Raw genomic sequence first — 23,777 nt, 5'->3', positions numbered from 1 at the left:
ACTCAAGGTCACACAGATATTAAACACTCAGTCTTTTATTTATTCATTCTTTATTCATGAGATTGATGTGAAATACTTACTACATGCTAGTGTTAAAGTAGACTTTAGGATTAGAGTGACTAGAAGATATGGTGCCTGTCCTCTGTCCTTCAGGAGCTTACAGGAGATAGCACTATAAACATTTGCAGTATTGGGTGGCAGTGGAGGTGCACTGGGACTGTAGAGGAAAACCTAGGCTTCTAGATGTGAATCTTAAAGGATGTGCAGGAATTTGTCAGGGTTGGGCAAAAGGAATTCTAAGCAGAAGAAACAGCTTAAAGGAATGGAAGCATGAGAAAATATGAATGTTAGGTAACAATGAGCGTTCAGTATGGCTGGTGCAAAGTACATGGGTTGGAGGGTGAGAGGAGTGGTGGACATGGAGGATACATAGATAGGCATCGTGACGGACCTTGCATATCACAGTTTCTTTTTTATTCAGAAGATACTGGAAGCATTAAAGAATTTCCACAAGAGGAATGACATGGTCAACTTCATGTATTAGTTTGAATAACTGTAGTATTAGTATGAAGGTGATTAGAGGGATGTGAGGAAGAATTCAGAAAGGACGGAATTGTGGGAATTTAATCCTTCATCATTCTTATTTGAACCGTGAACATTACAGTAGAAATTAGGTTGGGGGGGGAGATTTCAGAGACATTTAGGAAACTGAAGCTAGAGGACTTGCAATTGATTTGGCAGAGTTTCGTTTTTTGTGTTTGTCAGATTTGTTCTGAGACAATCTATAAACAGTTTTCTATAACTATCAAACTATAAAGTAGTTGTCTCAGTATCTAAAATAGCTCTTGGAACATAGAAAACACTTGACAAATATTTACTGACTGCAAAAATGACGTAGAGGGAGGGAGAGTAAGGACAGTAGAATGACTCCTAGGTTTTTTAACTTAGGCAACTGAGAGCATGGTGGTGCCATTGTGAAAAAAGACAAGAGAAAGATCAGGATTGAGGATGAGAAAGGCAATTGTCAATTTTTTTGTTTATTAGGAGTTTATTTTAGTTCTCATCATTTTAAGTTTCCCTGTTAACTTTTTTTGAATTTATATTTGTATTGGAAGTTTAAAAATTCTTATGTATACTTGTTGCATGTGTAGCAGAGTATAAAGGGTATAAAGTGCAGCCTCATCCTCTTTCTCAAGCCTCTTGCATTCACATTTCTACTCCCTCAGAATAATTGCTGCGGGGGCCGGCCCTGTGGCTTAGCGGTTAAGTGTGTGCTCTCTGATGCTGGCGGCCCGGGTTCGGATCCCGGGCGCACACCGGCGCACCGCTTCTCCGGCCACGCTGAGGCTGCATCCCACATACGGCAACTAGAAGGCTGTGCAACTATGACATACAACTATCTACTGGGGCTTTGGGGGGAAAATAAATAAATAAATCTTTAAAAAAAAAAAAAAAAAAAAAAGAATAATTGCTGTTAAAAGCATGTGGTCTTTTCTTCCGTATTTTTCCTGTGTGATGCATATGTGAACATACAGTTCTATTTTTTTTTTATTGATGTTTTAATGGTTTCTAACATTGTAAAATTTTGGGTTGTACATTTTTGTTTGTCCATCACCACATATATGACTCCCTTCACCCCTTGTGCCCACCCCCCACCCCCACTGCCCTGGTAACCACAGTCCAGTTTTCTCTGTCCATGTGTTGGTTTATATTCCACATATGAGTGAGATCATGCAGTGTTTGTCTTTCTCTTTCTGGCTTATTTCACTTAACATAATACGCTTGAGGCCCATCCATGTTGTTGCAAATGGGACGATATTGTCTTTTTTTATGGCTGAGTAGTATTCCATTGTATATATATACCACATTTTCTTAATCCAGTCGTCAGTCGAGGGACACTTAGGTTGCTTCCAGTTCTTGGCTATGGTGAATAATGCTGCAATGAACATAGGGGTGCATAAGCCTCTTTGGATTGTTGATTTCAGGTGCATTGGATAGATTCCCAGTAGTGGGATGGCTGGATCATAGGGCATCTCTATTTTTAATTCTTTGAGGAATCTCCATACCGTTTTCCATAGAGGCTGCACCAATTTGCATTCCCACCAGCTGTGTATGAGGGTTCCTGTTTCTCCACATCCTCTCCAACATTTGTTGTTTTTTGTCTTGGTGATTATAGCCATTCTAACGGGCGTGAGGTGGTATCTTAGTGTTGTTTTGATTTGCATTTCCCTGATGATTAGTGATGTTGAGCATCTTTTCATGTGCCTATTGGCCATCTGTATATCTTCCTTGGAGAAGTGTCTGTTCATTTCCTCTGCCCATTTTTTGATCGGGTTGTTTGTTTTTTTGTTGTTCAATTGTGTGAGTTCTTTATATATTAAGGAGATCAACCCCTTGTCAGATGTATGTTTTGCAAATATTCTCTCCCAGCTGGTTGGTTGTTTGTTCATCTTGATTCTGGTTTCATTTGTCTTATAAAAGCTCTTTAATCTGATAAAGTCCCACTTGTTTATTTTTTCTTTAGTTTCCCTAGTCTGGGTAGGCATGTCATCCGAAAAGATTCCTTTAAAACCAATGTCAAATAGTGTGTTGCCTATATTTTCTTCTATGAGTTTTATAGTTTCAGGTCTCACCTTCAGGTCTTTGATCCATTTTGAGTTAATTTTTGTGAATGGCGATAGCACATGGTCCACTTTCATTCTTTTGCATGTGGCTGTCCAGTTTTCCCAACACCATTTATTGAAGAGACTTTCCTTTCTCCATTGCATGTTCTTAGCACCTTTGTCGAAAATTAGCTGTCCGTATATGTGTGGTTTTTATTTCTGGGCTTTCAATTCTGTTCCATTGATCTGTGTGTCTGCAGTTCTATTTTTAACAGAACTGGAATTATTGTATATGTATGCTTCTGTGACTAACCCCTTCCGCCCCCTGGCCTCCATACACACACTTAAGGAGTCTGTTTTAGATATTCTTTCATGTCAGTATGTTCAGGTCCTGCATTCTTTTTTTATTGGTGAGGAAGATTGGCCATCAGCTAACGTCTGTTGCCAATCTTCCTCTTTTTGCTTGAGGAAGATTCGCCCTGAGCTAACATCTGTGCCAGTCTTCCTCTGTTTTGCATGTGGCACACTGCCACAGCATAGCTTGATGAGCACTATGTAGGTCTGTGCCTGGGATCTGAACCCATGAACCTCGGGCCCCCGAAGCAGAGCGCACAAACTTAACTACTACACTACTGGGCCGGCCCACCCCATTCTTTTTAATGGCTGTGTTAGTGTCATAGTATGGGTAAACTATGGTTTTGTTTTCCATTTCTCTGTTGGTGTTTAGTTTATTGCTATGGCAAATAGTTCTGCAGTAGAGAACTCCTGTATGCACATAGTTCTATCTTTGTGCACTGTGAAAGTATATCTATAGGATAAATTCTTAGAGGTGGGAAATGCTGGGTCAAAAGGTTTATATATTTAAAGTGTTGACATTGTAAATTATCCTTTATAAACTCTATATCAATATATTTTACATTCTAATTTGATTTGAAATTCCCCATTTCTTTTTTTTTTTTTAAGATTTTATTTATTTATTTATTTTCCCCCCAAAGCCCCAGTAGACAGTTGTATGTCACAGCTGCACAGCATTCTAGTTGCTGTATGTGGGACGTGGCCTCAGCGTGGCCGGAGAAGCGGTGCCTTGGTGCGCGCCCGGGATCCGAACCCGGGCCGCCAGCAGCGGAGTGCGCGCACTTAACCGCTAAGCCATGGGGCCAGCCCTCCCCATTTCTTTTTATTTTTTACCAACAGGGCATGTGATCAGTCTTTTAAAATTTTTGCCAGTCTGATGATACATGCACTATTTAATGCCGTTAAATCACCCTCATTTACCTGGTAACTAAATTTCTATAACACTACTTTCTCTTGGACCATTTTTTTTTTTTCAATCTTTGAGGACAGGTTTTCAGTTCTGTCTTAGTCTGTTCAGGCTGCAATAATATAATACCACAGACTGGGTGGCTTATAAATAACAGAAGTTTCTTTCTCACAGTTGTGGAGGCTAGAAGTCTGAGACCAGGATGCCAGCATGATTGGGTTCTGGTGAAGTCCCTCTTCTGAGTTGCAGACTTCTCGACTTCTGGCTGTGTCCTCACATGATGGAAGGGGTTTGGGAGCTCTGTGGGGTCTGTTTTATAAGGGCACTAATGTGTCTTATGACCTAATAACCTCTCGAAAGCCTCCCCTCCTAATACCATCACCTTTGATTTAGGATTTCCATATATGAATTTTGGGGGGACACAAACATTCAGACCATAGCAAGTCCTCTCTTTGTAAATGTTTCTCAGAGTTTCCTCAGCTGTCTAGTGACTGTTTTAAGTAATCTTATCTATATCCCTATCTTTAAAGATTGCCTATAAACTGTAATGATCGTATGTTTTTGTTAACTCTTCAGCTTGGGAACCAAAAAGTCGGCTGCCTCCAGCGTTGACTTCTTTCTAGATCTCATCTTCTCTTAGGAATGTTAAATAGTTGCTTCTCTGCCTGTGATCTCTCCCTTTCACAATTTCATTTGCTACAATACCACCAACTATCTGTATGTCTTTGTAAAATAGGCCTACTGTCATTTTCCTGCGTGAAAATCTTCTATTGTTTCTCCTTGCCAATAGGATAAAATTAAATTTTTCTTTTTTATGATATTCAAAGCCATGAAGAAACCAGGCCCCAAATTACTTTTGTCTCCTTGTCTCTGGCCATTTCTCCTTCTTTCATCTTTGGTCCCCTAACCCTTGGGTACCTCAAGCTGCAGTTGTATTGTAGTTCTTATCACACCTCAACTGGACTGAACTCAGTCATCCTCCATGCCTTTACTTGTGTTACCTAGACTTAGGATATGCTCCCTGCCTGCTATCAAGAACAATATATGAACACTTATTTATTAAACACCATACTTTCTCCTTATCAGCTACTATATAAATTAATCTTAGATTATGAACTTACTTATCACATTTTCTAGAGTTTTCCTGATGTGGGGTGCTATATTTCTAGGCCTGGGGAAGATCTATGGTTTTGTATGTTAAATTTTATTTTATTTTTTATTTTGAAATATTTATGGATTCATGTGCAATTATAAGAAATAATACAAAGAGCATTCTTATACTCACCCAGTTCCCCCAGTGATAATATCTTATATAACTATAGTACAAATCACAATCAGGAAATAAGACTTTCAAGTCTTATTATTTAAGAAATACGTTTCATAAGTCTATAGCTGCCATAGATAATGCTTCCTCTGATGGTTCTGGGCAAAGTAAATTGAAAACCTTCTGGAAAGGATTCACCATTCTAGATGCCATTAAGAACATTGGTGATTTATGGGAAAAGGTCAAAATGTCAACATTAACAGGAGTTTGGAAGAAGGTGATTCCAACGCTCATGGATGACTTTGAGGGGATCAAGACTTCAGTGGAGGAAGTAACTGCAGATGTGCTAGAAATATCAAAAGAACTAGAACTAGAAGTGGAGCCTGAAGATGTGACTGAATTGCTGCAATCTCATGATAAAACTTGAGCAGATGAGGACTTGCTTCGTATGGATGGGCAAAGAAAGTGGTTTCTTGAGATGGAATTTACTCCTGGTGAAGACGCTGTGAAGATTGTTGAAATGACAACAAGGATTTAGAATGTGACATAAACTTAGTTGCAGGCAGCAGCAGGGTTTGAGAGGATTGACTCCAGTTTTGAAAGAAGATCTGTGGGTAAAATGCTATCCAAGAACATCACATGCTACTGAGAAATTGTTCGTGAAAGGAAGTCAATCGATGCAGCAGATTTCATTATTGTCTTTTTTTTTTGGAGGAAGATTAGCCCTGAGCTAACTTCTGTTGCCAGTCCTCCTCGTTTTTGCTGAGGAAGACTGGTCCTGGGCTAACATCCATGCCCATCTTCCTCTGCTTTATATGGGACGCCGCCACAGCATGGCTTGATAAGTGGTTCGTAGGTCTGCGCCTGGGATCCACACCTGCGAACCCCAGACTGCCAAAGTGGAGCGCACGAACTTAACTGCTATGCCACCAGGCCAACCCCCATTATTGTCTTATTTTAAGAAATTGCCACAGCCACCCCAATCTTTTAGCAACCACCACCCTGATCAGCTATCAACATCAAGGCAGGACCCTCCATCAGCAAAAAGATTACAATTCGCTGAAGGCTCAGATGACAGTTAGCATTTTTTAGCAATAAAGTATTTTTTAATTAAGATATGTACATTGTTTTTTAGATATAATGATATTGCACACTTAATAGACTACAGTGTAGTGTACACGTAACTTTTATTTGCACTGGGAAACCAGAAAATTCATGTGACTCACTTGATTGCGATACTCGCTTTATTGTGGTGGTCTGGACCCAAACCTGCAATGTCTGAGGTATGCCTGTGCTGGATTGCTATTCTGAATGAGAGGTTATATAATGTGGTATAAATGTCAAGGGTTGGCCTTCGGAACCCAGTTTATCCAAGTAAAAGGAGGAATGAGAGAGTGTATTGGTGCAGAGGCAGAGAGATTGGTAGATGTGGTGGGAGCATGTGGACATTATCTTCTGGTAGCTTCCTTGTCAGCTGAAAGTGTGGTCATATTAGGGGTTGAGACGAGAGGAAATGTGGGAAATAATTGTCTAGAAGAGTGAGAGAATAAGTGAATTAGGGAAATATAGTTGGATTGCTGGGTAGCACTAAGGGGTTACTAGAATTTATTTGACGTCAGTTTAAAGTGAGACCAGGCAGCATGATTGTGGTTTTCTCCAGGAAGGTTCTGCTGCACATACATTGGTATAGTGTAAATAGAATTTTGGATTTAACCAAGATTGGGATTTGTAGATCATAATGATGGAAAGAAAGAGGGACAAGGGTAATAAGGGTGTACAGAAGGGAGTGATTATAAGGTAGACCATGAAACCTAGGCTGGGTAAGGAACTGAGAAGGGAGATTATGAGAGGAGGTGAGAGACAGTGGGAAGGGGGAAGGATCAAATGGCTTGTGAGTTCTGATAGAGTTGAGTAATTGTTGGAGTCAGAATCCTAAAGGGAGTGAGTGGAAACAGGAAGTGTTGGTCAGAGATTAGATGATTAAATTGGGATTAGAGCAGAAGGGGTAGTTATTGGTAATGACAAAATCTAGGTTATGACCATTGGAGTGCTGTATCCTGGTGAATAGCCTCAGAAAAATTTCACAACCTCTCTGAGCCTTACTTTTCTCCTCTGCAAAATGGGGGTAATGTCTATTTTACAAGGTTGTCATGAGGATTAAATGATATGATAAATGTAAAATACATGACATAGTACCCAGTACGTGATAGGTTCTTAAAAGAATTTTCTTCCTTCCTTTCTTTTAGAATTTTGAGCCTTATTTCTTGACCTGAGCAGAATAGCAAAATATCATACATACCTTGATACCTTTCCTTATGCTTCAAAATTACATATATGAAGCCTAGCGAAATAAAAATTTTTTAAAAATCACTCTACTACCCATTATTATTTTTCCCCAATCAGAATGAAAAACACCACTACTGTTGGAACTACCACTATTATGTTAACAGGAAGTACTTATATTTATACTACAATTCTGCTGTTACTATTTATTCTATTATACTATTTAAAACAATCTATGTGCCAAGAATTTTCACATCATTTGCATTTACTTGTTATAATAGCCCTGCGAGGTACATGGTGCTGGTGTTTTTGCTGTTTCTCCACTTGCCAGTTGAGGAAATGAAAGTATAGTGAAGTGTGCTACATATGATTGTATTGGTTAAACTAGAACTTGAACCCAGGTCTTCTGACTGACGGATAACTGAATTGCGTGCTTTTCAAGGTGTCTCATTGTTTTGAGACAGGTTGAGGATCTTTTACCTGCTATAGATCTGCTAATCTCTAAGCATTTCTTTTTAAACTATATAAATGAAAGGGTTTTTCTTTTTATTGCACAGTCCTCATAATTTATACATTCATCCATTTATTCATTTTTTCATTCAACAAATACTTAACTATAACCTTTCTAAATATTAGGCCATGGGCTAGGCCCTAGGAATACAATAGTGAGAAAGACATACACCCCTGCCTTCATGAAATTTTCCATATAGTGAGAGGCACAGACATTAACTAACAATTACATGGAAATATTTATAATTGAAGGAAAAGTGCTAGAGCCATGTGAACAAATAACACAGAGAGGGACTTTATTGAGTCTGTGCATTGGCTTGGTGGTGATCATGAAAGACTTCCCTAAGGAAGTTACATTTAAGCTGAGATTTAAAGGATGAACAACAGTCAACTGGGTAAAGGGGTAAAGGAAAGAGGGTGCTACCTAAGGGGAGAGCGTGGATGAAGGGATCCTTCCTTCCTTTGTTCTTTTCTTGCTTCCTTCAGATAACAATTCTCATAATGGTTCTTTCTCATTTTCATTATGATTTAAAAACATATTTTAAGTATAAGTTAATAGTTACAAAGCATAGTACTGAATTTTTCTCTTAGTGCATTCTCTGAGAAAATCAATTATTTGGACTACTTAGGAGGGCCTGCAGTGAGTTTATATCTGAGGTTCTATCTGTTGTCATGTAGTAAGGCCACGGAAGACATTAATTTTGCTGTTCTTTTTTTTCCCAATTTTATTGAAAAATAATTGACATACATCACTATATAAGTTTAAGGTGTACAGCATAATGGTTTGATTTATATATATCGTGAAATAATTACCACAGTAGGTTTAGTTAACATACATCAGCTCATATTAATTTTGCTGTTCTTAAGTCCATCAGTGATTTTTTGCTGGCACAACACACTGAATCTTTTTCCCAAAGGAGAATTGATATACCTCTGCTTAAATAAATGAATATTTCCATTTAGACTGATTCATTTGGTATCTTACACAGACTAACCGTTTGTGTAATGAAATCATAAAATACAGTTGCTAGTTTTTTTAGTTCTAAGTAGGATGGGGACCCAGACAGTTTTTTTCTTGTTTTTACACTGTCATCCATTGACCCACAGCTAGCTTTTTATGTAGCACATGGTCCCATACACTGCTATCATGGAAAATCTACGTGACACAAGAAGGGAGAACTCAGGAGACAAATATCATAATCTGTCAGTGCAGGCATCTCATTTTTAAAAGCAAAGTACCATCCATTGTTATGATAAGTTATAAAATATGTTTATAACTAGTATAGGAGCATACCATAACTGACTAAGGCATTTAGCAAAGTAGAAGAGAAGGTTTGAAAAGGAAATTGGCTACAAAAAGCAAAGAATGAATAATTCTTTGAGTTACCAAGAGATTACTGAGCACATTTATCAAGCAAAGGTGATGGATGGGACTTGCTTGGAATGACTCCAAGCCGCAATGTGATGCTGGCTGAGCATGATTACAACAGAGAAACAGATGTAAAGCAACCATACCATAGACTTCTTTTGTCAGATATATAGACTTCTCAAGCACATATGCAATTGTTCATGATATTTTTTTCTAGACACATCAGTTTATGTAAGACAGTAATATGATGTAGTTGAAAGAGAATGTACTTTAGAGGTGCTCAACCTTTGTCTATATCTCAGTACTGCCACGTTCTTTTGTGATCCAGAGTGATTCTCTAAATCTCTCTGAGCTTTGGTTACATCATCTGTAAAATTAGGAAAATATCTTAATCACATAATGAAACTTGATATTCATAATGATAACCTTGAGACAGTGAAAGGCTTAGACAAACTGAATTATTCACTAATTTTTATAGTATTAACTTTGTCTAGAATTGTAATCCTTGTATCGGTTTACTCCAGTATCAAGAATAGCTAGTGTGGGCCGGCCCCGTGACTTAGCGGTTAAGTGCGCGTGCTCCGCTGCTGGCGGCCCGGGTTCCGATCCCCGGCGCGCACCGACACCGCTTCTCTGGCCATGCTGAGGCCGCGTCCCACGTACAGCAACTAGAAGGATGTGCAGCTCTGACATACAACTATCTACTGGGGCTTTGGGGGAAAAAATAAATAAATAAAATTGTAAAAAAAAAAAAAGAATAGCTAGCGAATCAAAACAGCCTATTTCTGAGCTATAGAGGAATAGAGTATATGCCGTGTATCTACTTATGTATGCTAAAAATATTACTAACTATAAACCAGTGTAAATACACTTTCAACTATAAAGAAAATATTCATTCTATTTGTCACTGTTAGCCAGTGAGCAAAAGGTTAGCCAACTTTTTCTTCCTTTTCTGAGCCTAATACTTTTCTGTCCCTCTTTCAACTTAGGAGCATGTATCCTGTTTGGAAATCTTTTCTCGAGGGAACACTGCAGGTAGCCCAGTCTCGGATCAATATATGTGAAAACTATAAAAACTTCATTTCTGAGCCTGCAAGGACAGTAAGAAGCTTAAAAGAACAGCAACTAAAAAGGGTATTGTTTCAATTTTTCTTTTCTTATATGCATTTTAATACCTCAATGCTACATTTGTAATCTGTGAGATTATGTTAAATTGCATTTGACACTTTGAGCTTTTCTCTCTGGTCACAAATGTTTCTGATTTCAACATGTTAGTAGGATTTTTTGATTTCAGCATGTTCCCTCTAACAACTGCATTTATTAACTGACAAAAGTGAGTGTAATTTGAATCCGTGGACCTTCTGAAAACTCAGTAAACACTTCTTACAAATATCACTTTTGAGCTTAACTCAAGTAAGTAGATCTATTTAGTTTCACAATATTAGTATAGTTTTGTGTATATTAAAATAGTTACAATGTTATTAATCCCAGTAAGTCTTGAAAAAATTTGTCTTAATTTCAGTTGGAGCCATTTTGCATAATAATTTAAAGGAAGTTGACACATTTTGACCAGATATAGCAAACTTATTACCAAAAATGGTGTTCTGTAAAGTTTGATTATATAGTTTATATAAAAATAAAAATTTTCAAATACATCTATTTCTTTGATTATACAGAAATTAAAAATTCATAGAAAAAAATCATTATTAAATGTGATTTTTATGAAAAGCTTGCTATTAAAAGTAGGTGATTAAATTGTGTCCCTTTTGGAAATAGAGTTACAAAAATAGAAATTATCGTGATGCCTAATAAGCAGCTAAACTTTTCTAATGGAAGTATTAATACTTCAGAAAATATTACAGTAATTATTTAAGGAAATAGTATTTCAAAAGCCATCCAGTGTTTTGATTCTGTCATTTGGATTTTCAGAACTTTTTTACACACAAAAACTAAAAAAAACTAGTCTTTCTTGTTTGCCAAAGATGATTTCGGTAGCATGAAATCGATATATTAAATGTATATTGTGTATATAAAATTCTAATCTCTTTCAAGCACTCACGTAATATCAGTTAGTTTTAACATATTTGTATAAGAATGCTTGTGTTTTATCTTTGCTCAAAATTACCTCTTTTAAAACAAACATGGTGAATAAACTACGTGACCACTGACCAAACAATGCTTTTGAGTTGGAAGAAAATATGTTGTGTGTGTATGTATATATCCATCCGTGCATGCAGAGAGAGGGTAGGAGATAGGAGTAGAGAATTAACGCTAGTGTAACTTCCCAACCAGGAGGAAATACTCCATTTCACATAGCCAATGTATTCACCAAATCTAATTGAATTACTGAAAAGTTCTACCTTTCTCAATATCAGACTAATTTGAAAGAGTTTACCATTTGTGCTTTTCTCTTTCATTGGTAGAATTGTCTCTAACCTGAATTTAACCAGCATTCCTGGGCAAAGAATGTTTGCTGAGAATTGACAAGTCTTCATATCTGTGAATTAACTTGTTTTATATTATAGCTGATAGTAATGGTGTTTATGTTCCATCTAAGCAATTGTTAAACATTAAGTACATGTTGGGCATGCCTGTCAGGACTCTGAGATTACAAATGACGGAAACCTACTTCAGACTATCTTAAGCCAAGAAGAGAATGTATCAGTTTACATAACTGAAAATTCCAGCATGGATGGAATCTGGGTAAGAGTGGATCCAGGTGCTCAAATGATGGTATCAGAATTCAGTCTTTCTTCCCGTCCGTTATCTCTACTTTCCCCAATGGCTTCGTTCTTTAGCAGCTCCTCCACATGGTGTCCCCCAAAGTGCCAGATTTACAAATCTTACGGCTAGCAATCCTACATTTTTCATTTTCCCAAAAGTTTCAACAGAACTACCAGAATTGAGGCTCATTGGCTTATCTTGGGTCACAGGCCTCCCCTTGAGTCGGGGGTTACAGTCCTCATGCAAACTACGTGGACCAAAAATAGGGAAAGACGATTCTCCAACAGTAAATTGGGGTGGATTCCCAAAGAGAAAACAAGGGAAATAGAGCAAGCAAAAGCAACAGATAGCCACTACAATTGGCTTCTCCAATTGTACTTCCCAAACTTTACAACAAATTGATCAATAAATTGTCTATTCTTTTTCCTTTTCTTATCCAACCCTCCCCCTTTCTTTTACCTTCTTTTGGATTAATCTTGTCCTTTTCTTTACTCTTTTTTTTTTTTTTAGTGTGATAAGAACACTTATAAGATCTACCCTCTTAACAGATTTTTGAGTGTATAATACAGTATTGTTATATCTATAGGCACAATGTTGTACAGCCACTCCCTAGAACGTCCTCATTTTGCATAACTGAAATTTTGTACTTGTTGATTAGCAACTCCCTCTTTTCTCTTCCTCCACCCCCTGCCAACCACAATTCTATTCTTTGCTTCCATGAGTTTGACTATTTTAGATACGTCATGTAAGTGAAATCATGTGGTATTTGTCCTCCTGTGGCTGGCTTATTTCACTTAGCATAATGTCCTCCAGCTTCATCCATGTCGTTGCATATTGTAGGATTTCCTTCTTTTTTAAGGCTGAATAATATTCCATTGCATGTATTTGCCACATTTTTTTGTACATTCATGTGTTGATCAACATTTTGGTTGCTCCCGCATTTTGGCTTTTGTGAATAGTTCTTCAGTGAACATGGGAGTGCTAATATCTCTCCTAGATCCTGATTTCAGTTCTTTTGGAAATATATCCGGAAGTGGGATTGCTGGATTATATAGTAGTTCTATTTTTAATTTTTTGAGGAACCGCCATACTGTTTTCTGTGGCAGCTGTACCATTTTGCATTTTGCACAAGGGTTCAAATTTTCCACAACTTTGCCAATGCTTGTTGTCTTTTGGTTTTTTGATAATAACCATCCTAATAGGTATGAGGTAATAACTCATTGTGGGTTTGATTTGAACTTCCCTGATGATTAGTGACATTGAGCAATCTTATTTTTTTATTATCAATTTTTCTTCCATTAGTAGCTTTTTAATTTTATGCTATTCTTTTAGTAATTAGCTTAGAGATTCCAATATGCCTCCCTGACTTATTACAGTTTACCTTGAATTGGCAGTTTTACTGTTCTCCAAACTTTACTCTGAATTAACTTATTAAAGTCTACCTTGAATTAGTATTTTACCACCTCATGAACAATGTAAAAATCTTCCAACAGTGTAATTCCATTTACCTCCCCATTATGACTTTTGTGCTGTTAGACCTTTTGCCTGTTAGACCTTTTGCGTTGGTCCATATATTTTTTGCTCTTTTTCTGCATTTTCTGTATTTCCACTCTTTTTTCTCTATATATCTTGATCTGAATATTTTCCACTGATATCTTGCAGTTCATTAATACTCTGTTCTGCTATTTCTAATCTTCTTTTAAAACTTATCTTTTGGAATCATAATGTATTTTTCAGTTCTAGAATTTTGGTTTGATTTTTTAAAAATAGAGTCTATGAATATTTGCAATTCTCCATGTTTTTCCTTTATCCTCTTTAAATATGTTACTCCTAATCCCTGTTTCATAATTTCACTATTTGAATTACTGTAGGTCTCTTTCTATCATTTACTGTTTTTCTTGGGTTTTGGTTATTTGGGTCTGCTGTTTTAGTATGCTTCACAATGCGAGACATTGTAGATAAAAATTACAGAGACTCTGAAAGATGTTTTCTAAAGAGAGTTAAGTTTTCTGGCAGGCAGATAGAATACTACCAGATCACCTGATCCTGTTAGGGTCTAGTTTTAGGCTTTTTAGGGCTGGGCTATTTCACTTTTGTCCTTGTTCCTAGGATCTTAACTGAAAGTGTGGGGTGCTTACCAAAGCCCTTCTCCTTTGACAAGAGTTGGACTCCAGCCGTTGTCTTCTTAACATCATGTAGCCCCTCTGATTCTTGGATCACTGCACAGCTCCATTAGTCTTTCAGCTACTGTTCTTTACTGGATTTCTTGAAATTTCACCCCACACGTGCCATTTAGAAGTCAACTGATGACTCGGGGAAATTACATACAGATTTTTGGGCTTGCTTCTCTGTAGTACCCTTCTTTCCAGATCTTACCTTAGCCTATCAAGTTCCTACTTTTTTGGTATCCTCAGACTCAAACCTCTCTCCGCAAACTAGTAAGAATGCCAATTTCTGTTTATATCCTGTTTCTTTGTGGCATGATTCAACAAATGCCCTAAGGGAAAAAGTCAAGTTGAATGTAGAGCTTACCCAGCTGTGCTTTCCTTCTCCCAGGTATCCTTGTTCCTAAGGCTGGTGTGTATTTCTATTCATTAATGCTGGCAGTTTTGAAAAGTCTGTTTTGTCCAACTTTTACAGTTTCCAGCCTGCAGGAAGGTAGTCTGAAACAACTTGTTCTGTTATGATCACAACCAATTTTGACTTAAAATTCTCCCTCTGTAACATGTTAATGTTCATCTTCTCTTTTTTGTTTTCTCTGTTTTGGCAGTTTTCTTTTATGATCCCTGGGGATAAATCCAGACACTTTACAGTTATAAAGGGTCTGACTGTTGTGGAGATTATAATGAGAATTACATCATAGCTTTTCCTAAATCATTTTCTGCATGCTGACATTTGCTCATAAATCAGAACAGGAGCCACAATAATCTCTAAGGCTTTTTGCTATTCTTTTTTTGTTAATTAAGATATAACTGACATAACATTACATTAGTTTCAGATATACAACATAATGATTTGATATTTATACGTATTGCAAAATGAGCACCACAATAAGTCCAGTTAACCTCCGTCATTCTTATACTTAATTAGCCATGCTTTTGTACATATTGTTCTCATTTATACAGAGTTTACCTTCCTTGAAATAATTGTGATTCACATTTGTATAACACTAGAGAGTTTCTAAACTGCTACCATATCCATTATAGTCTCATTTGATTTTCATTAACAACCTGTTAGGTATGTAAATATTATTATTTTACAAATATTGAAACTGAGGCTAAAAAATGTTAAAGAGACTTAGGTAGTAAATGACAGAGCAGGAACTTGAATATACTACTTCCTAATTCCAAATCTTATGCAATCTTTTAAAAACACTTGAAGTTTAATATTTAAATAGGTGTATAGAAAAATATGTACAACTCCTTCACCTTTGTAGACTAGTTAATTGCCTTACTTCTTTTATCTTCTTAGTTTTTATAATAGTTGTAATTAATATGTGGATAATTTGTTTTAGGATATCACATTTTCCCCACTCTCTCCATTTCCTAATTAATTGTTCATGTTTCTATACAACCTTTTGGTTATTATTTTTTATTTCTGAATGAAGTTTTTATTTATTCTACTTTATTTAATTATACCTCTGTTTTTAGACATTGCCACTAAGTCTACAATAAAAGTTAACTTTTTTCTTTTAAGTTATTTTCTTAGGATAAATTTCTGGGACATGACTACTGGCTCAGAGAACGTATTAGTTTGTAGGACTTTGATGTATTGGCCCAAGATACTTTTTTTCTTTTCTTTTCTTTTTTTTGGTGAGGAAGATTGGCCCTGAGCTAACATCTGTTGCCAATCTTCCTCTTTTTGCTGAGGAGGATTGTTGCTGAGCTAACATCTGTGCCCATCTTCCTCTATTTTGTATGTGGAATGCCACCATAGTATGGCTTGGTGAGTGGTGTGTAGGTCTGCACCCGGGATCCAAACCTGTGAACCCTGGGCCACTGAAGCAGAGCCTGAGAACTTAACAACTACATCACTGGGCCAGCCACTGGCCCAAGTTACTTTTATTTTTATTCCTGAATTCAAGTTATCAACAGATCTGTCTATCCTTGTATCTGTGTCATCCTCAGGAATCTTTTTTTTTTTTTTTTTTTTTTTTTGGTGAGGAAGCCCGGCCCTGAGCTAACATCTGCCAATCCTCCTCTTTTTGCTGAGGAAAACTAGCCCTGGGCTAACATCCATGCCCATCTTCCTCCACTTTTTATGGGACGCCACCACAGCATGGCTTGACAAGCGGTGTGTCGGTGCACGCCCGGGATCCAAACCAGTGAACCCCAGGCCGCCACAGTGGAGTGCGTGCACTTAACCGCTTGCGCCACCGGGCCGGCCCCAGGAATCATATTTTTAATTTCTTCACTAGGATCCTAAATTATAGTGTCCATATTGGTTATCATTTTGCATGATCCCTTAGCCTTAATGTAAACGTACACACTGATTTCTGTGTCTGCTCAGTGCTGGAAACTCTTGGGAAAGTGCTGAGCATATATCACACCAAGGCTCTTCTTAACACAGGCATTATTAAATTCTTTTTAAGTATATAACTTAGTCCACCCCAGAAAACTGGATTCCTACAGAAGAAATTTATTTTAAAAGTTGGAGAGGAAATCCTAGGTAACCTTTTCCTTTACAAATTAAGTTTGTTCAGTTTTATTTAATAAATATTTTTGGTATTTTGCTGTGTGCAGAGCATTTTCTTTTAAAGAAGAACCCAAATTACTCTGCCTTGAAACAGTTCACTTAGGTGATAGAAAACATTTGGTTGTGGATTTACTGAATGCTAGGGAAGAAAGGATCACAAGAGACCTCATCAGTGTGCACGTAGGCTAACTCGAATATTGTTTGATAAACAGTATCGTAGAAACTTATGTAAAAGGAAAAAAACAGGAAGAGAATCAACTGGAATTTTCTGATGAGATTTTTGGGAAATCCTTTTTAAAGATATGAACTATCACAAAATGCATCTATTATAGCACATATAGAAAGTAATTTAATTAATAGCCTTTTATAGATGAAAATGAATTAAGTAATTTCCATAAGATGTTTGCTTACCCAGGACTAAGGAGAGATGTCTTGTTCTTCAAAGGGTAGGAATGTAAGGAGTGAGTGGCTGTGTGTATGTGTGTTTATCTGTGTGTGTGTTGGGGGTGGTATGTGGTCTTGTATAGGTACCCATGGTGTTCACTCTGTGTGGATGTACTGAGACCCTGTCCACATGGTTTACAGTCCCCAGGAAAACCTTTGCCTACTGTGTGTAGTTCCCTCTCAAAAGACTCAAAGTAGCAGACCCTTTGAATGCACATATACCACCACAGGACTCTCGGGCTTCCCTTTGTTGATTAGTTTCTCTGAGGCCAAGCTCCATTGTTTTGGATGAATATTTTGGATATAGATGCCTTCCACCTGACTCCTCTTTTAGATAATCCATTCTATTTTCCCATTAAACACAGTTGTATCTTTCAGACCATGCCTCACTTTTTGGTTTTTAATATCTAATTGTAGCCATGGAGGACTTTCTCAGCTCTTCACACCTACAAACATAGCATTATTGAGATGTTTAGCACTTCTCTGTCAGGTTGTCGTAGTATTATTTATTAAAAAGAAGTTTGTATATAATAAGGACTATTAAAAATTAAGGAGAGGGGCCGGCCCGGTGGCACAAGCAGTTAAGTGTGCGTGCTCTGCTGCGGCGGCCCGGGGTTCGCTGGTTCGGATCCCGGGTACGCACCGACGCACCGCTTGGCAAGCCATGCTGTGGCGGCGTCCCATATAAAGTGGAGGAAGATGGGCACGGATGTCAGCCCAGGGCTAGTCTTCGTCGCAAAAAGAGGAGAATTGGCAGATGTTAGCTCAGGGCTGATCTTCCTCACCAAAAAAAAAAAGGAGAAAGATTTTTCTGCAAGGTAAAATCTTACTATTTTAGTATGTCTATACAATGAGATATTATTCAGCCATAAAAAGGAGTGAAGAATTAATACATGGTACAATATAAATGAACCCTGAAAACATTATGCTAAGTGAAAGTGAGACATATAAAGCCACATATTATATGATTCCATGTATACAAAATGCCCAGAATAGGAAATTCATAGAGACAGAAAGTAGATTAGTGGTTGCCAGGGGCTAGTGGTAGGGGAAAATAGGGAGTGACTGCTATTGGGTATGGGGTTTCTTTTTAGGGTGATGAAAATGTTCTGGATTTAGATAGTGGTAATGATTGTGTAACCTAGTGAGTATACTAAAACCCACCAAATTGTATGCTTTAAAAAGGTGGATTTTGTAGTAAGTGAATTATATGTCAATTTTTTAAAAAGGTTACTGTTTTAGGATAAAGTATTTCTAAAGGAGACCTTAAAAATATGATTATCGTAAAACCGGGATACACACTATAAGGGATTACATGACTTTGGGTAAATTATTTAACCTCTTTAAGTCTGTTTCTTCATCTTAAAATGGGGCTAATAATATGAATATTTTATCACAGAATCATTTCAAGGACTAAATGTGATAATACCTATAAAGTACTAAACATAGTGGCTTGTGCCTGTGCAGTGCCCTTAGGGAGTCTTCTTAAGTGTACCTAAACATCAGACTCTCATGAGTATCATAGGCCTCACCTGGCATGAGATTGACTTAGAAGGACGTTAGGACAGAGAACACAGTTAACCAGCAGAACAGTATCCAGCATTAGTAGAATTAGTTCTCCCACCAGTGTATGCCTCAGTCTACGTAGCCAACCAGAGTTCTTCTGTTTGGTCCCCCAGGCGACAGGTCTGGGGCGAGGGAATGAGACTCACATGGGTAAGGGTAGCCATAGGCCTTAAAGGATACTAAAATCTTTTATTACGACTCTATAGACAGAGCTTCCAAGTCCCTGCAAGGAACATGTCCAGATAGAGGAATCACCATACTCACAGAAGCCCAAAGCCAAGCCTTCTCCATCAGATATTTGCAGTTCATTTGAAGTTTCTGCCAAATTGATGCAATTTACCTATCAGGATTCATAAGCAATGTTGCCGAGTAACATAGTTGACATGTGTCTTCATCAGGTTTCTATTGAAACACAGACCTAGAAAGTTAAGCAAAGATCTAGTTTTCATGCAGAGGAGAAAGAGGTGTTTTTTCTTTAATCCTTTGTTTACAGCCTAACACTTATTAAGTGCTCAATAAATGTGCCCATAGGGAACCTTCCAGATCTCTTACTTCCTGTAAAGTAGTGCCTTTCTTAACACCTAACAATTTCTGGGAGACTTTAGCCTGTATGTCACCTGTCTAAGTTTAAGTTTATTTGTGCTTTATCGTCGCTCTTCTGATGTCCTTGCTCTACTCCACACTGTTCAGCCTGGCACAGTAATCCCTCACCAGTGTCTCCTCCTGCTTTGCTAAGCTTTTGTCAGTCTCCACCAAGCGCTGACAGTGCCATTCCAGGCTCAGAAGTTTCTCAGTGGGGGCTGCCCTGAACTGGCCTCAGACTGGTGAAACTTCTCTGTGATTTGTTTCAAACTGGGGAAAACGTTTCCCCTTTGGATATCCAGAAGGGTCCCAAAGCAGTGTTACTTTGGCCCCAATGTGTTACAAGAGTTTATTGAGTAAACATTTCTTAGAGTTATGATGTCTGTCCCCTCTCCTAGAATGTATATATATATTCAAAGAGTTGAGTTGGGGGTGGTTTAAGTAATAATTGTTATGTAATACCCAGTTTTCTTGCTTCTCTCCTTCATTTTGGGCTTATCAACTCAGACTTCTCAGATTTCACTCCTTCTTTCCCAGGGGTGAATTCTTGAGTACCGTTAGCACCATCGGTTCCCCAAACATATAGAGAGACTTTATTAAGATTATGAAGAAATACAGAATTGCTTTATTCTTTTGCGTTTATTGCCATGATATTGCCAACAGTCATAACATTTTCATTGTTGCTCCTCTTACCTTAATGTCAGTCAGCAGCACTCAGAGGTTATTTCTTTTTTTTTTTTTTCCTTTTTTTTTGTGAGGAGGACTAGCCCTGAGCTAACATCCGATGCCAATCCTCCCCTTTTTTCTTGAGGAAGAGTGGCCCTGAGCTAACATCCGTGCCCATCTTCCTCTACTTTATATGGGATGCTGCCACAGCACGGCTTACCAAGCGGTGCGTTGGTGCGCACCTGGGATCCGAACCTGCGAACCCTGGGCCGCGGAAGCGGAGCGCGCGCACTTAACCGCTTGTGCCACCGGGCCGGCCCCACGGAGGTTATTTCTCAAAGCAGAGTTGTTAAGCAAACTGTGAGACTATTTGATCATTGCTTGAGATGAGAGTACCAGCTGTTCGCTGGATTTTAACTTGCAATTTGAAGGAGACTAAAATTGCTAACTCTTCTCTTGGATTTCCATCCTGAGGGCATAGTGCATAGTCCTTAGGACAACCTCGTTTTCTGTAAGCCTGAAAACTAAAATCATAATAATTGCACTTTGTGTTTTACAGTGTGTGGACCAGTTGGCAAAGATCCAAACTGAATTACAAGAAACAGTGAAAGATTTAGCTAAAGGCAAAAAGAAGTACTTTGAGACGGAACAGATGGCTCAAGCAGTACGAGAGAAAGCTGACATCGAGGCAAAGTACGTGTTTTAGAATTTCTGAAAAAGTGGTAAAGCAAATGAATATTATTTTTGCCAATACTTTGTTTTCTGTTAATACAGGACATAGACTCATTCTTAGGTTATGTTGATTTCATCTGACCTGTAAATGTTACATACTTTAGATCAAATTTTTCTTTTATGTTGGCTGATTTTATTTAAATTAATATAGCAAAATGGGAATATGTGATCAGTCAGTTTTCACATTAAATTTAATTTTGAAAAGGAAAGAAGACAAATCAACTTTGTATTGAAAGCTTAGCAAAAGTCTAGTTAAAGTTGCTATGGTGTCTGAATATCAGCAATTAAGAGCCTCCTTTTTCTCATACTACACTCTAAATCAGTTGTAGCTGGAAATCCCTGCTCCTCGGCATGCCATTGAAGGACCATGGACACATCAAGTGAGCAAGAACACTGACCTCAGTATAGAAACCCTGCCCCAAGCACTGTTTTTCTCCTACGTAAAATACTAACATATATACTTTTTTAATGTATGCTTTAGCAACTGTGTGAATTTTCTTTCATTATATGTGAATTACAGATCCTTTGTTTTGAGAATAATTAGGAAAAGAAGGAACTGGCACTTGTTAATAGAAAGGGATATAAAGCAAGCAGTAGAGATTTTTTTGCAAGACAACTTGAGGAAAGATAAAAAGTTTTTGAGAAAAGATAAACCTGTGTTATAGAATGAGACTCTGAAGAGTCTGTGAGGAGAGCTGAGCCTCCTCACAGTGAGTGACCTCACAGATGCAAAATCTAGGAGTCTAACTCCTAGTCATGAAATCAGTAAGGATATGAACAGTTGTACAGAGGAGCAAAGAGTGAGGAGTGTCTTTCTAATATGTTTTTTAGCTGCAAGAAATTAATCCATCTCATATAAGCATTATGTGAAAATTAGGGGCTCCAGGAAAGTTTATTTAGTACCAAGGGATGGTAAATGAATACTCAAAGTACTTAATGTTACTGGAAAACATATTTGATATTTCCCTAATTTAGATTGTTGTCTTTATTATTTTATTTTCGTAAGCATACAAATATTTCCTGTGCTTTCATAGAGTCAATGAACCGATCTTCCCCTAAAACCTGAAGTTTTTAGATTAGGTGATCTCCATTAGAAATATCCTGCCTTGGTGGTTTTTAGGAACTTGTTTTTTAAAATTTTCAGGGATTCTAGAAATGAGAGTTGACAGATTTGTAGAGTGTGTATAGATACCTACTTTAGCCAAGGCCCAGAGGCTGAAAATGAGGATAGTTGTGGGGCTGTTCTTGAGAAGTATGGATTTGACGGGATCTAATTCACAGATGCTAGATTGCAAGGAACTGCCTTCTAATATGGCCTAAACTCAAAGGGGATACAGCACATTAGGCATTTTAGTTCAATGTGTAACTTTCCTGGAAAATTAATTCAACTACAGAGTAAGAAATGCCTCTTTATCTTCCTTCACTCCCTAAATGTTTATTGAATAATTACTTTATATCAGGTACTTTGGGTATAGAGATGAGTAAGATAAGCTTTGTGCCCTCAAGAAGTGTAAAGCCTGGAATTAAAGACAAATGTGTTTGAAAGTAACTTTATGATTTGTTTTTTCACAGTAAACTCAAAGAAATTAAGTATCTAAAGTCACTCACCTAGTAACTAATTTATTTACAGTAGTTGTATGAAAACACTGTTTTGTAAGCATAGAAAATAGATTAATTTTGCCTAATGAAAAAGGAAACCTTTATAGAAGTGATGTGTGGACAGAATCTTGAAGAAGGAATAAAATTTTTCCAAGTAGAGATGAGAAGGAAGAAAGATCAGGAAGGGGAAGTGAAAACTGAACTACATATAGTTTTGTTAGATGATTTGACAGATGGTGAGATGTGCACATTAGGAGAGAGCACAGAAGGAAGAGGGATACAGTTTGAAGGGAAGGGTGAGTTCCATTTTGTATATGTTGGTCCTGAAGAATCTTTGGGACATTGGGGTGAATATATTTGGTAGGGAGTCATATATCTCACTCTCAGATGAGAATTTGGGCCTGAAGATCTCGCTTTTGGGGGTCAATTGCCTATCAGATGAGAGTGATAGGGGTGAAATCAGTTATAAAATGAGATGAAAAGTTGAGTTTAGAACACTAAGGAACATTAACATTTGGAAGGTCGATGAGGAAGAGGAGTGTGCAGTATAGTTCATTTTTTGTATATATCTTATTTGTTCAAGATCATAATCTTTGAGGACAGGAACTGTATTATTCCATCTGTTACTAATATCTACTTTAGTACCACACAGGAATTATATGAGGATTATGAAATGAAGCAGAAGCCAGAAATTTAAAACCTTCTACTGGAAAATCCAGATGCAACTCAGACTATTTGGATAATGACTACAAAAAAAGGAGAATTGAGAATACCCCAAACAGTCTTTCTTAACCCTGAACAGACTCTCTCAAATTTTAAAGTTTGTGGCCTTTGCTTTTCTAGATCAAAATGAATAGGACTCTGATTAATAAAACCAAACAAAAACCCTATGAAATATGCATATAGCAAGGTAGAAAATAACAGGAAAATCTTGGACCCAATTTTTGTTTTTAACAGTGGGGAAGTGGTTGGGATACATATGTGTACATCCCTGAATGTTTCTCTCTTGTTAGAAAGATGAGAGGCTGCTTTTGCTATCCTCTTCCCATTTATTCTGCAGACACTGGCTTGCTCTGTCTTCAATCCCAAGTGGTTTACAACTTTACTTCGTATTATGGCATAACTGCCAGCACACTCATTGAATCCTCCCATGGCAACACCATGACACTGCAGTCAAGACAAACATAGCAGCTTCAGAAATCGCTGGTCGTGGGAGTGTTGGTTGTTCCTTAGCTTTTGTCTGTTGACTTTCTCCTTATGGTTATCTCCAGTTGTTTGCATAAAACCAACATATTTTACTATTGATTGTTAGATTATGGTTCCTCTACTATACTGAAAGGGATTGAGGGAAATAAGGACACTAGAATGAGAGAAGATTATGTAGAACAAAATCTTACAGAGCAGGGAGTCCAAGGACTTTCTCACTGTGCTCAGGATACTATGTCAAGAGTGGAGGGGGCACACAGGCAGGCATCCAAA

The 23,777-nt window shown here is 37.6% G+C and overlaps 1 protein-coding gene across 2 annotated transcripts in view; it reads left to right on the top strand.

The window, feature by feature from the left end:
- FCHSD2 (FCH and double SH3 domains 2) overlaps positions 1-23,777 on the top strand; it is a 256,434-nt gene that overhangs the window by 115,473 nt on the left and 117,184 nt on the right. For both annotated transcript variants that reach the window (XM_087433411.1, XM_004433967.3), the window contains exons 5-6: positions 10,280-10,424; positions 20,527-20,660. In XM_087433411.1, coding sequence (XP_087289537.1) covers positions 10,280-10,424; positions 20,527-20,660 — 279 coding nt within the window. The remainder of the gene's footprint in view (positions 1-10,279; positions 10,425-20,526; positions 20,661-23,777) is intronic.

The sequence above is a fragment of the Ceratotherium simum genome, chromosome 7, assembly GCF_057802395.1.
Source record: "Ceratotherium simum simum isolate JZ-2026a chromosome 7, ASM5780239v1, whole genome shotgun sequence".
In the NCBI taxonomy this organism is placed as follows: Eukaryota; Metazoa; Chordata; class Mammalia; order Perissodactyla; family Rhinocerotidae; genus Ceratotherium; species Ceratotherium simum.
This window is presented reverse-complemented; position numbering and strand designations above follow the sequence as displayed.